A 17,011-nucleotide genomic window follows, 5' to 3' on the forward strand; every position below is an offset into this window, starting at 1 on the left:
TGTCCCTATGGGCCACTGCTGGGGCAAGTCACGCTGAGAATGTTTGTGACACTTACTGATCCCATTATTGGCAGTTTCAGAAAAGGGCCTTTGAGCAAAGGAGAAAGAGCTCTCAGAGAAGATCAAACTGCTGGAGGAGGTCTAAACAGGCCCTCTGGACTGCCAAATAGGCTCCAAAGCTGTTGGTCCTGCCCTGTTGTCAGCACCACATTCTCCTACAAAAGAAAAAAACAGGACACAGGAACAACCAACACAAGGTGGGAGAATCAAGACCTCAATCCAATGTACTAATAATACTTTGCACTGTACATCACTGTACTGTTACTTACAAACATTAACTGATACATCCTCACAACACCCCTGCGAGGTAGGGAAGTATTATTATCCCTAGTGTACAGATAGGGAAACCGAGGCACCAAGAGGCTAAAAGTGACTTGCCCAAGATCACACGGCAAGGCATTGGTAGAGCCAAGGTAAGAATGGAGACATCCCTTGTTCCCCACCCATGCTGACCCCTCCTTAGATAATGTTGCCTGTCTGGACATGGGGAACCGAAGAGGTTCCTTTGAAAAGCAATGCCCAGACTTGTTGCCTATGAATAATTTTTATTTGCCTTTAATGAATTATTTCACAGTTTTTCCCTCACACTGTACACCATGCTTTCACAGTCCATTCAGCGCTCTGTGGTGGCCCACAGCCTTCTCCTCTGGCACTGGGACAGCTCTGCAGGGGGTTCATAGGGTGCTCTGTGCTTTCATAAAGAGGATGTTTAGAAACAGTTTTCACTGACATTAGACTGGGAGCATGTGAGCTCTCACTGGAGACCAATAACACACACCGGAGAAGCAGGCAGAGGGAACTGATGGTAAAAAGGCATTTGCTGTTCCCTGTGGAATGACTAGCGGCTCTCTTGGTTTCTTAGCTCTTCCAAGCTCCAGTGATCACTCAGAGCAGAAACCCTCTGTCTCCAACTTGCCTGGTCAGGAAGTTGTTGTTCTGGGGGTTGCTTCCCTAATAGGTAATAGGCAGTCAGTTCAGGACCAGGCAGGTCCCCCAGCATTGCCTACTCCAGGTGTGTGACACTGTCTGGGAACAAGGCTGGCTGCAGTTGTTGTGCTCTTTTGCCACGGGGAAGGGGTATTACCATGGTTGGCAAGCAGCCGGATCCAGCGTCCAAGTCTCTTTCATTTCAAAACTGGTATTCAATGAAGAGCAAGGGAGAGTGGATGGATGAGGAGATGAGGATGAGGCAGAGCAAATGGGAAAATCCACCAAATGAGCTTCTAGGAAGGAAATGTTCCCCCTTGGGCACTTCAGCTGAAGTGGCTTCATTTTCACAAGGTTTCCTTCTCTCTCTGGGAACATCTGCTGAGCTTCATCTCTGTCAGCTGGATGTATCGTATGACATTGGTATCTGCAGGGAAAGAACACACAGAGGTATGGTGGTTACACAGCTCCCTGTGGCAGACAGACAGAATGGACCCTGATCCCTGGTACATCACAGGGGAGCAGCACGGCTCCAGCGCTGTGTGCTGGAACAGCACCAGTTGGAAGGGGCACTGAACCAAACCCAGAACCTTTGGTTTTGCAGAGCGTGGTCTGATTTTACTCACCATCCCTTCTGCTCACATTATTGCCTCAGCTAGTTTTTACTTTCTCTCTGATGTCAGCACAGTTGAACTCACACAGCTGAAACTATCCAGGTCATCCTTTCCTGTATTTGTGGAATGACACACCTCTATTGGCTTCTCTCCCTGCAGTACCTGCATGCAAGCCCCTAAAGGCATTTTGTGTACGGTTATGCTCTGCCTTTTCACTCTCCCACTCTGTTTACAGCCTATTCTACTCTTTTCACATTTTCCCATGTTGAATAGAATTGGGAAGAGCATCCTTCACATTGACTTGTACCCCTTCTTCCCTTAAATTTTCTGCTTGGATGTCCTTCCACCATGACACTCTTTCTGCAATTTTTTCATATGCTATATGCTGCATACTGCCTTGTCTGTCTTGTCTTATGAAATTCCTAGAGGTACAGAACAACTGATCCATCCTAGTAGAAAGCTATGATATCTCAGCAGTGTGAAGGTGATAAGCTGAGCCTTGTTGTTCCTTCCAGAATTTCAGAGCATCAACACACCATACAGACTATGTGAGTTTGGCTTTATCTCCTGGCCTGAGCCCTGGGGGAACCTGATTCACCCTGAATCACAGGTTGATCTAAATGAGTACATGTCTCCAGACAGAGCTAATGATTCTGCAGTCATGGTCAATTCTCTCTTTAACTCTTTAAGCTCTTTATGCTGATTTCTATCATGAAGAAAACTTCACACACTCATGGCACCCACAAAATGGCAAAAGCCATGCAGTATACCAGAAGCAAGCAAGTAAAACCACAGCCACTTTCACTTCTGTATTAAAAAATGATTCTTTGCTCAGAGCCTTGTTCTGACAGCCAGCCAGGGTCACCTTGGTCCCTGAAGTTATTAGATCCTCAGACACCAATCAGAAGTGCAATGCAGTCCAATCAGGGGACAATCTCATCTCCTCCTCATTCAAACTGCAATGTGTTCCACACCAGCTATGGAAATGAGAAGTGCTTCAGCTTTCAAAGTGATGAACAAATTACTGGGAACATGTCCAGCACTAGTGAGGGTGGGTATTGCACCCCTCAAAGCAGTTGTGGGTGCAAAGCTTCCTTTAAAGATGAGGACATCTCTGTTGTGCCCTCTGCCAGTGCTGAATCAGTGCCAGACAGATCAATTTCTGCCACACAGAGCTATCCACAAACATGCCACGGGGCATCTGTGGGCCATGGCTATGCTGTTGTGACTTCTTAAGTTGTCTCTGGTGAGGTGGGTCTCCCTGCTGAGTCTTCTGCAGGTTCAACTACATCATCCTAGGCACTCCAGAGGGTGGGATTTGATGACTAAGCTCCTGGACACATTTTGGAAATTTTTAATGAGTTAAGAATTCTGCTGTTGCTTCTGTCAACAAGGATGCACCAGCATCCTGGCCTGTTTATGCATTAGCACTTCTTACCAGCCCAGCAAATTTTAAAGCAGCTTTTTAAAAAACAGAACTATTTCAGCTGTGCAGCCTCCTGGAATGAAGACATTCAGTTGAGGTGGTAGTCCTGAATTTTAGGCTTAAAATGAAATGAGTGCAATTGGCTGACTTAAAATGAAATGAGTGCAGGGCAGGACACACAGCCTGAGCAGGGTCCTGCCGTGCTGCCTGCATCTCACTGTGACCTCTGCTCTGTGCTCTTCTAGGCTCTGATGGGCTGTGCTCTGTACACATCCCCACTGCCGAGGTACACGCTTGGAATGCCTGCCTGGTGCAGGTGAGAATGGATAACTGTGGGCATGTCAGGAGATCCCACCTGCCTGGGCCCGCAGGGACTCGGCATCTCACTGAGGGGGCAGAGGTGGGCTCGTAATTGGGAAAAGCTGCCAGCCTCCTTTGGCTTTCAGGTAACATAGTGACTGCTGATGGCACAGCTTCACTCACCTGGGAGATTTTGACATGCCTGGGAAGTGATGGGCAAAATAATTTGTAGCCTGACAGAGAGTGGGAGACGCCCCCATTGCAAGCTATTTTTAGATCTCTCAGGCTGGTTTTGGCATGTTTTACTTCCTTTGTGAGGGCCATTATTTTACCGAGGAAGAATAATGAGAACAGCACTCTGTTTACAGGAGTGGACCCCTGTCTTTGTCAAGTTTTTTCTACCACATACTATTGCACCATACTAGCTCTGCCTGCAGAAGTATTTCAAAGTTATGTGGAAATGTTAATGAGAAGACAGATCCACTGATCTCTCAGTGCAGAAAAAGTGATCCCCATTGGCTGATATGGAAATAGGTAAGAACAATTCAGATAAGGGGTCACACCCACGCAAAGAGGTACTGCTAGAGCTCCAACAGGAATGTGTTTCCTGGCTCTTAGGACTGTGCCTGTGTCTCTCTGCAGAGTGGCCTAATGCTATTTTAGAGGTCATTTCTGCTTCCCCTACAGCTTCAGAGCCCAGTTGCCTATCTGCTGTGCAGACACCATGGTCTGGGTTTTGTTCCCAGGATTTCTGAGTCGCAGGGGTGCAGGAAGGCAGTGCCTGAGTGCACAGCACAAAAAACATCTGGTCCGGGCAGCCCGCGGGATGTCTGAACATGGGGTCCCAGCACAGGGACAGCAGGGACCCCTGTTTGACATTACCAGGCCATTTCCAGCTGATGGTCTGGTCTCAGTCCCAGTCAGTCCCTGCCCTGACAATGCAGCCCCACTGGGAGAGGGCTGAACAAGGCTTGCAGCAAGGTGCATGTTTGGCTGCCTGTGCTGCCCTAACCTCTGGACACAGAGCTCATGGAGGGTCTATGCATGCTCTACATGACTTAACAGCAGCTTCCCTCTTCCTTAGTAGGAGGGTTATACAACTATCTCGTGTTATTTCAATCTGCTTTTGTGATTTTTGTTTGGAGGTGGCACAAGAAATCAGGCCAAATCCAACCTTCCTTCACCCTGGGCAGATAGTGAATAGCCATAAGGGATCTGCTGTGCTGACAGCCCTTTAGAAAACTAAACCCCTTTGCTAACTAATTCCTCTTTACCATTCAAAAGCTCTCTCATCAAAGAGAATAACTGCCAGTGATTTGTGCCAAAAACATTCCTTATTAGAAAAAAAAGAACACACAGAACATGACTGCAATAATAACTAGTGAGCCTGGTAAAACCTCAGATAAAGGAAAACAATCACACTTTGCAGATGGAGACATTTAAAGTAGAGACACTGACTTATTCCAGGACACATAATAATTCTTGATAGTGCTATCTAATTCCTATTACTGCATTTTAACAGCCACATCCTTTCTTACTGTATATATTCAATTCTTTCCCCCTGAATGCCCTTCAAGTTTTCCATAATCATAAATAAAACAGTGGAACAACAGCCTTGAATGGTCTACAAATAACAGGAAAGAGTCTGATGCAGAGCTGAAGGCCAGAACTGGGTTTTGTATACATTAAAGGCCTTTAGGGACACTTTTTGGTATTTTTTGTAGCAAGTAGTATTTGAAGTTGTTGCTGTTGAATAAATTAGTATTTATTTCAAGAAGCAATGAGGAATACCAAATAAATAGTATCACGAGGAGGGGGATGTTAAGAGAGCACAGAAACATATTTAAGAAATGGAAGCTAAGCTGTTCAGCTAAAAGAAATTTTTCACATCTGAATCTAGTCAAAAATTCAAGGTTAGGATAACTTCTTTTCCACTGACTACTTTTCTCTTGCATATGCTTCTCCATTTCCTGGTTCTGGCAAGGGCTGAAAGCAGAAGGGCACACTGTAAACTAAAATAGGCTAAACTGAGCTTTGAAACACATTTGCTCTGGGAGTGTGGGGTGCACAGCTGTGCTGTCAGACTGCCCGGAGCCCATGGCCAAGCACAGCAGATGGGACCAAGCACCCTTAGGGGAGGTGGAAGAGGAAGGAGATGCCAGCACACTCCCAAGCACACCCTCCCTGATGGTCCTCCAGGGCACAGCCACTGCAGGAGCCCTGCAGGGCCAATCACATCAAGCACAGGCAACTCCAACAGCCTCCCTTCCCTCCTCTAGTTCAATGAGTATCAGTTCCACCATGCTCCACCAGGACCCAGGCTTGCCCCTCTTTCCCACCCAGTTTTCACTTGTCTCAGATTCATATGAAGAGCTGCTCTGTAGGATTTTCTTTGCACATGACTTCCATTTTACTTTCTTGAAATCCTTTAATTTTGAGTTCTACAAAATTCCTTTCTATTTAAAACCACAGTGTTGTTTTATCTCCCTATGATTTCTGAAAAATAAAAGCATCATCTCTGCCTCACCCTCATCTCTGGCCTTTCACCCACCTTCTGAGGCTGGGCAGGTCAGCATGGAGATGGTTGCTCTGGCAAGGCTCAGTTGTTTGAATATATAATTTCATTGCTGTCCCCAAATGAACTGTATGGTTTTAACAAGGAAACTTAACAAGGATACTTAACAAGGAATTGGCTGATTTCATGGCAGAAGCTGAAGCATCCTGATGAAGCTTTGTGGGTAAATGTCTGTCTCCTTGATCAAAGCAGAATACTAACCCTTTACTGAGATGGCAGAAGGATGTCTACTAAGGGTGACAAATAGTCACCTGGCATTGCTAAGGGGAAAAAGCTTTTTCTCAAAGAGTAGGAAAATGTAATGGTTGGGGTACACTCTTTCCCTGCCCTACTTTCTTCAAAAATAAGTTAGTGTGGAGAAGAGAGGCAGGATCCCCTCCACACCCTCAGCATTCCAGCAATACTGTCTTCTTCCAGGTCATGCTGCAGCCTTGGCAGCAGCTAATCTTTGGGCACTGTGACCTTGCTGCACTGCCCACGAGTGCTTGAAGGGGAGGACATACAGTGAGTCATGCATGCTCATCCCTGTGGAAATCAACGCAGTCAAGTCAGGGACAGATACATCTCATGGAAAGAAATACAAAAGCACTCAGAGCAAAGCCACATCCCTGCTCCCTTCCCCATACCTGTGGGCTGGCGGGATCTTGCTTCTTTCAGGTAGTAGAGGGCCTTGTTGAAGTCACCCAGGTGGTAAAATGCCACTCCCGATCGATAGAGCGCCTTGAAGTTCTCGCCTTCCTTCTGCAGCACTTTGAGGCAGTACTCCTTGACCCGCTCGTAATTCACCAGCTCGGCCTGGAGCAGGCAGGCTGCAAGGGCATGGGGAGGATGACAGACAGACAGGAAAACATTAGTGCTGGAGTTTCCCCTGCTCTTGCAATGTGCACGGGAGAGCAGCTTAGGTGAGGGAAATGACTCAGCCCCGTGATTCAGAGAGGGATTGTTTGCCAAACCCGATTGTTCGTAATTTAAATACCAATGCTTCTATTTTTGGCATTGCAAAGCAAAGGGATTGTGTTTACTCCCGGGGGACACATAGGCACATGAAACACTGGGGGAGAGAGGGAGAACATAAACACCCCTCCACAGCTCTGGAATGCCACACAGTCTTGTGGCAGTGGCTGGCTTTATTTGTTGTGAAATCGCTTCCCGGACTGAGCGCTGGAGCTCTGAAAAGTACAAAAAGGTGGACTAACAATTATCCGACAAGGAGAAAGGGCGATAAATTGGATCAGATTTCGTATTTGGCTTAATCCAAGGCTCTTAGGTATAAAAATAATATGTAATTGCCTTTTATGCAGGAGATCCTGTACAGAGTTTTGCTATAGGAAACGACAAGGGGTTCTGCCCTGCTGGAATGTGCTGTCAGCAAACCAGAGACACCTGAAGTTGTAGTACAGGGAACAAATATGCTATGCTGCCTGCTTTCTGCTAAGCACTGCAACACAAGTTCATTCCCAGAGATGAGTTCTGACTTCCTAAAGGAAAAGGCAAACCGTAAATAATATGTTGAGAGTTCTGTGTGCTGAAGGGCAATTGTTGCATAAATGTCTAGGAGCTGAAGAAAGTGCCCATTGTGAGTTTCCCACAACTAGAAGTGATATAAAGGGGAAGATCCCTGAGCCAAGCTTTACAGCCATGCTCATGGCTTTCTGTAGTGCCCACTCCAGTGGGCTAAATCTCATACAGGTGACCTGAGCATTATGAATAGCTTGGGGAACACTGACAAGAATAGGACATGATGCAGTCACAGTTCCAGGGAAATAAAGTTGTGCTGCAACATAAGCCCATCTAGTGCTGCAATCCAAGGTAACTTGGAGAATAACACAATTTGGGGAAGGAAGGCAGAATGCCACTGCAAGGATCAGTTCAGAGGCTGGCAGTGTCAAGTGCCAGGGCATGGGGAGAAATTTCCCATCACAGGTGGTGTTACTCAGTGTGTCTCTGGCAAGGAGGAGACTCAGTGCTCCTGGAAATCCAAGTCATCACAGGTCAGGTGTCACCAATGAACAGCCAGACTTAATTTCTTGCATGGTAAATGCAGCTGATATGGTACTGGGTCAGAAATGTGATGCACTTCTTCATCCCCTTTTCCCACACCCCTGTAGTAAGCCCTACAACCCTTTTTGTATCACACTTTACTTCATGAGAAGGAGGCTGGCTAGATGACCTCCTGAGATTCTTCCAACCTAAATTAGTCCAAATCTATGATTACTTAATGTGGACAAAATACATTTCTAACCCAAATACACCTTCAAAACTTAAACAGCTTACTGGGAACAATCATACACAGGCTTCTACCACCAGAGCACTGATGCTAGAGACGGATTTAACAAGGACTGCAGAACTAGTCCCACTGCAGGTACATTAAGTGACAGAGCCATTAATAACAAGAGCTTTGTCCTATTTGCTTTAATAATGGAATGTCAATATATAATCTAACACCTCCTGCCATTATGCGCATACGTATTTTGAAAGGTTCTGATTTGTTATTTGATTGCCAGTTAAAAACCACATATATTTCTGAAACCTTAATGGTGTTTCCTTATCCAGAGTTTGTCCCTTCCTATTTGTCACACATTGATTTTTCTCACTCTGTTTCTAATGGAGCTTGAAATGACTGTGCCTTGTTTTTCTTTATTTTTTAAAGCTATTGAAAAGATGGCTGTGTAAATTTACTGCTGGCTTCACTGCCCCAGAAACAGGATTGCTTTGTTTATCTGCTGACCAGTAACATGTACAGCAGTGGCAGTAGCTTTCTGCACACTGCCAATCTGAGCCAGCTTTTCACGTTCTGCCTTTCAGAGCTACTAGGGGCTGGATTTCAGTTTCTCTGTTCATTTGCTACTTGGTATTTCCAGTGAGAGTCACAGAAATGACTCTGGGAAAAATGACAGGTGGTCTATTAACCTGTATTAACTCAGTAATTCCATACTGTACTTGCTTCATATATTCATTGAAAAGAGAAGAAAAACTTTCCCACATCCTGCTATTTCATAAACCCAAATGGGTTTCCAAATATCCAGCTGGGTTCTTTCTGTGACTCATACTCACAGTAAAGCTTCTGCAGGGCATCCCCGCTAACTGTGCACGTGGCGGGGAGAAGTCAGCACCACATGGCCAGCAGGAGAGACGTGTGTTTATCTGAACAAACAGAGCAGATGGATGTGCAGGAAGCAGTTCTGCTGGAAGAGCTGGCCACTTGGAGAGCCACTGTTGGAAGCGGCTGTTGGAAATGAACCTGAAGGGAGTATCTCCCTTATAAATATTTAGACATGCGTGCTTCCAGTTCTTGGTGGCCTGAAATGATCTTAATCTACTGTGGTCCAAGGAAAATACTGAGGCTGTTAGTAATTCGGCTTTCAGAAATGAAGGAGACATGGAATCTTTGTACTTCTTACCTAATTCAGTCAGGGGAGAATTGTTTTGAAAATGTGTTGTTTTCCTAAACAGATGTGTAACTCTGGCTGGGAGTGTTTCTTTACCATATCAAACAACTTATCACACTCCTTCTAATTTCATATTAGGCCCTTGGTGAATCCCTCTGAGGAACAGAGCTCACTCAGAGAGACCAAATCTAGAGGTTTATCCATATCATCCTCCTGCTGTCTTGAAACTGAATGGGCTTGATCCTACACAGCACCAGCTCTAGTAACTCTCTGGTGATTGAAGGGTGCTCTTTACTTGCAGAGGCAAACTATAGTTGCCCATTTCCCGCAGGTCTTGTTGTCACTGTAATACAGCACCTGGGGATTACATCTCCCCCACTCAGAAAGGTTGCTTACCCTGCTTCCAGCAGCATGCGACAGTTATCCATCATATTTGGTTATCGTTCTCATTTTGGCAGCTAATTCATTGTGTCAGCTTAAGCAATAAGTAATTCTTAACTTTTAAGCCTATGTATGTCACATAGTGATGAAGAATCCCCATCTGCTGTAAAATAAAATCAAATCAAATAAAAGCCATCTTGAAACTACTGAGTGTAATGTGCCTTGGGAACAGGGAGAAGGTTAATGCTATTAGCTCCAGAGGAGGGGCCCTGTCCATCACACTTCCCAACTGACTGCTGATGTTTAAGCAAGGAAATAGAAAATGTGGCTGTTTTTCTTCACAAGAGCAATGTTAAAACTAGATTTGTACATTTTAATTAGTGGATTCAAATGCAGCCAGCTCCATTTTAGAGGTGCAGTACGGATCTGGTACCAGTAAATAAGTGAGCTAGTTTGTATAGCCCTGTTCAGCACAAGGTTGAGCAAAAACAAAGATTAAAGCACCCAGAGAGCCAAAATACATCTACATCTTTAACATTTACCAGCAGCTGTGGTGAGCAATGATGGGAAGTTGTAACTAAAATCCTGGCAGTTCAAGAGTTTGGATTCTAGTTTATTCCACCTTGAAATAATTTTGAATTTCAGAGTATCTTTCAGGATGCTATCTAGGCTTGACAGGTACCAGTGAGAAGGGATCCATGACAGCTTTTTTATTTCAAAGGCTAATGACTTTATTGTTTATGAAACATCACTACATTTCTATACTGATTTTTGTTTAGTTTCAGTTTGCTAGCCACATGTTACCCTGAAAAGCCTATGTATCCTTATTGTGTTGGTACTTTGAGACTCTGATCAAGTCCTTCATCTTCTCTTTATTAGCTTGTATAAAGTGGCATCTGGAATCTCTTACTGAAAAAAAAAAAAACACCAAAAAAAACCCCTTATTTTTTCAGCTTTCCTTGCTTCTATAGCTACTCTCTGAACCCTCAAAATGAAGTTCAACTGATAGTGCTGTCAGCATCTTACTACAGAAACCTCTTCTGTGAGAATACCTCTGCAGGTTATGCAAAAAACTCGGTTTGGCCCTAACTTTTGGTTTCTAATTTTGGCTGAGTTAAAAACTAAGTCTGGGAGTAGCATGTCCAGGCTTTAACATGGAGATTTTGAACAACAACATCAAGAGACTTGCTTAGCTGGGAATTTTCACCAAAGGGCAAATCTTCATTCCAGAGCAATTGTCCAGACACATTTTATACCGGTGGCTAAATTCCCACTGTAGGTAAAGCTCAAGGCCTATCCATGTTACAGAACTCTTAAGAGAGTGGGCTGAATTGCTGTGCAAGCAGCATTAGGGCTGTGCAAGCATCCCTACCCTGTGGCATGTTCCCTGGGCTCAGCACACTGAGATGAAAATGCCTTCATCTTACAGGAAAATCTTGGGTTGCAAACTCATGTTTTACAAACTCCTGTTTTGTTTGCTTTCACTCAGGTAAGCTGGTTGCATTGCCTATTTTAGGATTTTCTTGTGCCTTTCACTGAAAGAGAGAGTCAGCTGCTTATAAGCTGGTCTTTTAAGTTTATAACCTAAAATATTCCATGTGTGATGGAATATTTCCACCTTTGATATCTGCTTTTGGAAAATGTTGGACAAGACTGTTCAGATATTTTTGAAAAACAGGCTAGGGAAACATAGCTTATTTTCCCCTTGTTAAAGATCTCTGGTGACTTCCTCTTTGAATGCATCTCATGCCCTCATCATTTGGCTTTGCAAACAGCAATCTGGCAGATATCCTTTGTGTCAAGCAAGTGCCTTCTGTTATCCCCAAGGTAATCTTGAGCTGGCCAACTGGTAACCTTCTGAAAATAAAACCAGTATGGTACTCATATACTGTAGAGATATACTTTAGAATCTGGTACCCAAATCCTTTGAATATTCAGTCCACCCTGGGCACAATCTGATCCAGAAAAATATTGTGATCTGAAAACTTTGAGATCATAAAAATCCTCTTTTTGGCTCACTGGTCACAGGAATAAAGACCAGAAAGTGGAAACCAAGCTAAGAGGCATTGCTTCAGTTATGACAGAAAGATGGGGGGTCAGAGGCACAGAAAGGGGTTTCTGGTGAAAGCAGGGCATAAGTGAGAACTGAGGTCTATTGGGGAGATAAAGTCTGGGTGGAGGTGTGAAGTTAAGAGTTTGGGGCATTGTGCTAAGGACATAGCACACACTGCATCCAGCCTGGAGACCAAGAGGAGCATTTATAGCAGTGCAATCCAGACAGAAGAAACCAATCTCCCTAGCTGTGTATGGCAGCAGCATCTCTAGCACACCACTTAACCACAGTCACATGCCTGCTCTGAATCCCCTTTTCCTGTGCTGGGATATCACCAAGGGACACTAACCAGTACTGCTGAAAGGCTACCTTTGCAAACAGGGCAAGGAGTAGGTGTCCTGTACAAGAGTTAATGAGAAATCATGTGGTTGAACCACTCTTACATACCTGTGCAGAAAGGTCTGAATCCAAATGACCTTTCTTTTCAACCCTTAGAAGGAAAAAACATCCTGTATTGATTTGTTTAGTTGCAATGCAGAGAGAAGTAGCTAAACTAATTACTGCTTAAGCCTGAAGTGGATCTTCCCTCTTTACTGTATTTATTCTTGACTCCACCACTAGAGTTTAACAACATATGTGAATTGTTCCTCTCTAGCAAGTGCTAGGTACTCCAGCACTATAAACTCAACCTGTATTTCACAAATTGACAGTGTCATTCCCAGAAATAACCGCAATTAAACTCTGCAAAATACTTCACTTTCGGATATGATCTCACCTTAGGTATAGCAGCCAGCAGTTCACTTAAAATCTATTTAATTGCAGGAAGATGGTTCCTATTCTTGCTCTGGGGTTCTACTTTGGGAAACATGATTGATACTTTAATATAATTCCTTCAGGGTTTTATTCAGACATTTGATTAAGACCTTCATAGATCATTGAACAGGCTTTGTTCTCACATCTTTTTAAGGCTCAAAATAACAGGGCAGACTAAGAGAGTCCTGTATTTCAGAAGGCTTGGTGATGCTCTCCCTCAGGAAAGAGAAGACATGGTAGTGGTAAGTTCTAGTTTAAGCATTTGGGAAATTATTGGAATAAAACAACAATAATAACAATAACAAAACCCAAATCAAACAGGAGGCAGCAGGGGGATAGGGGATGGGGAAAGAAAAAATATTTGTCTTGGATTAGACAGCAGCCTTCTAACCATGCCACCAATGCATGTATCATTAATCTCTGTTTGCTGCAGACTGTGTAAATGGTGTTGACAAACAGCACATGGGGTTTACAATGTTCACTGGAAGAATTAAAATGGCTACTATTACTATATGAGACTGAAAATGTCAGTCATGTGTTAGTAATTTCAATATAATTAATTTCTAAAATAAATAAGGTAATATGTGACTCACAAGATGATGCTGAAAATGTAAAGGGTTATTTTAGATTTAAAGTCACCTTGGACTTAAATACAATTTTAATGTACAGCATAAAAAGAACTGACTACTGGAATGCTTATCCAAATTTCTCTGGATTTATTGATCCTGAGTTTGTAAACTGCACAGGCTACATGTAGAAGGCACAGCCCAAGCTTTAACCTGTGTTTTAACTCGTGTTAAATTTTCAGTAGATTGGTACTAAAAGAAGCCATATAATGTGTGAATGTAAGAAGCCTGCAGCAGAGGAACTGAGAAAAGCATCCATATCTCCACAGAGCTCCATGTGTGCTGTGCCTTTCAAGAATGCAAACCAGCATTCCTCAAAAGAGGATGCTTAAAATATCTATTTTTTTTCAGAGAAATGCTGCATGCAGTTTCCCTACTAGACTGAGACACTAATTAGGATCTACAGTTTCCAAACAATCTCTTCCATTAAATATTTCTCTTCTTTCTCTATAGTCCAAGCTTGCAAACAAAGAGAATTCTCTGGCTTCTCACCAATAAAAAGCTAATTATAGACAGCTTGATAATGTCTGACAATAATCTGGTCAGCTGACTCCTAGTTCCCAGACAACCTTAATGGGATGAAAAGGGAATATCACAATGACAGCCTTTCCAGCCAGTGGCTCTCATTTATTCCTCTCCAGGTACCAAAAAGGCCTAAACATACCCGTATGTTTCTGCTTGCAAGGAAATGGGTGGAAAATTAAAATCCAAACTGTATGACAGGTTGCCTCTCTCCATAGGGAGGGATTAATGCTAAATGAAGTGTGGATCCACAAATGTTTGTAGAGCCCAAAGTGAGCCACCTCTTCCAAACAGCCTTCCCCTTCTTCTCAGCCTGACTCAATTTGTGAACAGATACCAACTGTTCCTCCCCCTCCTGCCATCCTGGCAATGCTTTCCTTCCAATACATGGCATGGTCTCTTTCCGTTCTCTGCTGCTCCTGAGTGCTTCGTACCCGTCAAGAAGAAGGATCCCAACTTCATCATTCCAATTAGCTCTTCTAGGGGAGAGAGAGGCACTAGCAGTGACTGGAGTACGCTGGTGCTTCCACCGTGGTACACATTAAAAGGTATTTAGTAGTTCTCAAAGGAGCTGCTGAGTCTGTGTGTCAGGCTTTTTGTGGCTGGCAGTCTACCCTAGGACTAATATGAGCTGTCAGAACAGATCAGTTGAACTCCAGTCTGTGATAGGATGATCAATCTTGAAGATAAAGGAAAAACAGTAGATATCTTGGCTTTTACACTAGTCTAATGACAAATTTTAGTACATTTTCTTAAGCAAGTTGAAGTAGCATAGTCTAAATGAATAGACTTAATTCTCTTAACAAAATGAAAGGCAACATTAAGTAGTTTGCACTGATGTGTCCTAGGCCCCATGGCATTTGGTATTGTCAATACAGACCTAAATGACAGACTGTAGACTGTCTTGTCATTTTGCCCATAACTTCTAGCTATGAGAAGCTAGTATCTGTTGGAAGGTAGGGGCAGAATTCCAGAGGATCCCCACAAATTGGTGGTGGTGTTCTGATAAAAACAGGATGCAATTCGACAGTGGCAAGTTAGAAGTTCTACAGATCTGCAGGAAAAGACTCAACTGTGTAAGTCAAGCAGAGGAGCAGGTAGTTGGAAAGCAATTCTGCTGAAAATCCACAGGAGGACCCTCACAATAACAAGTGGTCCAGAGAGGACAGGGCCTCACCAAAACAGTGAAGGAAGAGAGGCTAACTTTATTCATCCACATAAAAAGAAAAAAAGCAACTCAAATGCAAAGAAGGTTATAACCAGGAAACTATCTGTTCTCCTTGTACTCAGAAAGTAAGGAGAGGGCTTGCATTTCAGCTAGGAAAAACTCTATAGCAGTGAAAAGAGTAAACCTTTGAAAGAGACTGCTTGGGAAAATTGTGAAGGTTCATAGCTTTGCAAATACTTAAGAACAGGTTAAGCAAATGTTACTTGAGATATGTCTTATCTGTACACTTGTACCACCCATGGGTATGGATGGAAGACTCTTGACAGCTCTTCAGTCCCATTCTTGATTGTCCCGAATACTCAGAGCATGAACATCCTGGGTTGCCCTTGACAGCTGCCATTTAGTTCTAATTCCTATCAAAAGGTCCTGTTGGAGGATGTCAGAGCAACATCCTGGCCAGATGTGGGGACAGATAAGCATTTAAGAACAGCTGGCATGACTGCTAGCCTTTGCTATGTAATTATATTCCACTATCTCATACTTCTGTAGGTTTGAAGAGCCTATTTAAAAGTGTTCATTATTTCTGTACGATGGTTCTTAAGCTACTTTAAGATAAGTTTGTGGTGCTTTTTGCTTCCTTTTTGTCACAAATTCAGTGATGTAATACTGCAGTTTTCCTTCAAAGAGCCAAGGCTTTGAGAAGCAAGGAATTTCAGCCAACTTTTCATCTGATCCCCACAGCTTCTGTTTTGTAAGAGTATTTTAGCCTACCACTTCCTGTAGTTACTAGTCCTTCAAATCAAAACCAGAGGCTTAGTGAAAAATCTTGGCAGTGGTAATATTAAAGCAGTAGTTAAAATCTAGATTTCAAGCAAACAAGAACTTTCTGAAGCCAAAATCTGCCTCTAGTTATGTATCAGCAAATCTTTATTTTACCAAAATAAAGAGCTTCACATGGAGATGATCTTCATATTGCACCTTTGTTTTTCTCAGCCAGGAGAGGTAGGAGCAAAGTCCTGTCAAAGCACTGATACAGCAAGAGATCCAGTCAGGTTTTAACTACTACAACATTTTGATTCTATAAAATCTAAATTATAGAATTCTATAAATTCTATAAATAAATTCTATCCTATAATAGCTCCTACTGCAGACACATTAGAAGAGATGGAAATTCCTTCTGGTTTTTTTTTTTGCCAAGGCTGTTATCGTTGATCTGCCAGGTTAAACACCCTGGAGGTTTCCTCTTCTATGACTATCTAGTAATCTTTGACCTGTCTTTATCTTTTAGAATCAGTGGTCATCTAATCCAGTCTAGTCCAGACAACTAGACTTGGCCTTCAGATCTGTTCCAGTTGCTATTTATTCCACTGCCTCTTTGTTGCTGTTTGCTTTTGCTCACCTTGTGTTGCTTTACTTTCTCGCTGTGGCACCTTCTCTACACTGTTACCTTTCCTTCTCTGGGTTCCTGTTGCTACAGACACCCACTGAAGGAGTCTTGTCTCTTGACTTGTTTTCACAAGGGAGAAGTACACAGAACTTTACCAGAGATCAGCAGCAGCAGACAACCATCTAGTAAATGTCTGGTGTTCAGCAGCAGTCAACTCCAACAACTGCTATCAAATATTTATAATTCTTACTGTAATATATTAAACACTGAAATTAAGGTCTTAATGGAATTATGGTATTTTTTCAAAACCCATATGAGACAAAGAGGGCCTTCTGTAAATAGGAAAGCACTTTGGAGGACATGAGGGATTTCAAGCTGCTTTCTCTGCTGAAGAGAAATGCCTACTTTGCTCACTGTAGGTCAAACAACGGACAGCAGTACTGTGAAATGCAGCTGGAACAGCATGAAGGCTCTCCAATGAAGTCTCAGACAGTTGTGCATGCCATGGTGGCCTCAAGCCTGGCTTACTGCAGCATACTCAGTTTGGGATGAAAGCTGGCACTTTATGCTGTACCATGAACAAGGCACGATGACGTGGCTGGGTAACATCTGTGTGCTGTGCCCTGTGGTGGCTCACGGTTCACCTCCCAGGACACATGACAGAGCTGACCACTGCAGAGTCTGCTGAGGGGTGGAGAGCAGGCTTACCATGGAAAATTGATTGGGACTGAAATGATTTTGGATTTTCCCTGAACTCTCCCTGGCTGAAA

General features: G+C 43.4%; 1 protein-coding gene across 1 annotated transcript in view; it reads right to left on the bottom strand.

Moving 5' to 3' along the window:
* Positions 1-261: 261 nt before the first annotated feature.
* Positions 262-17,011, bottom strand: part of TTC9 (tetratricopeptide repeat domain 9) — a 28,217-nt gene continuing 11,467 nt past the window's right edge. The window contains exons 2-3 of the mRNA XM_054275208.1: positions 6,529-6,711; positions 262-1,414 (exon numbers count right to left, since the gene is read on the bottom strand). Coding sequence (XP_054131183.1) covers positions 1,335-1,414; positions 6,529-6,711 — 263 coding nt within the window. The 3' untranslated portion in view covers positions 262-1,334. The remainder of the gene's footprint in view (positions 1,415-6,528; positions 6,712-17,011) is intronic.

Source organism: Melozone crissalis, unplaced genomic scaffold (genome assembly GCF_028551555.1).
Source record: "Melozone crissalis strain CALT ecotype California unplaced genomic scaffold, PUWL_Pcris_2 ptg000018l_1, whole genome shotgun sequence".
NCBI classification, from domain to species: Eukaryota; Metazoa; Chordata; class Aves; order Passeriformes; family Passerellidae; genus Melozone; species Melozone crissalis.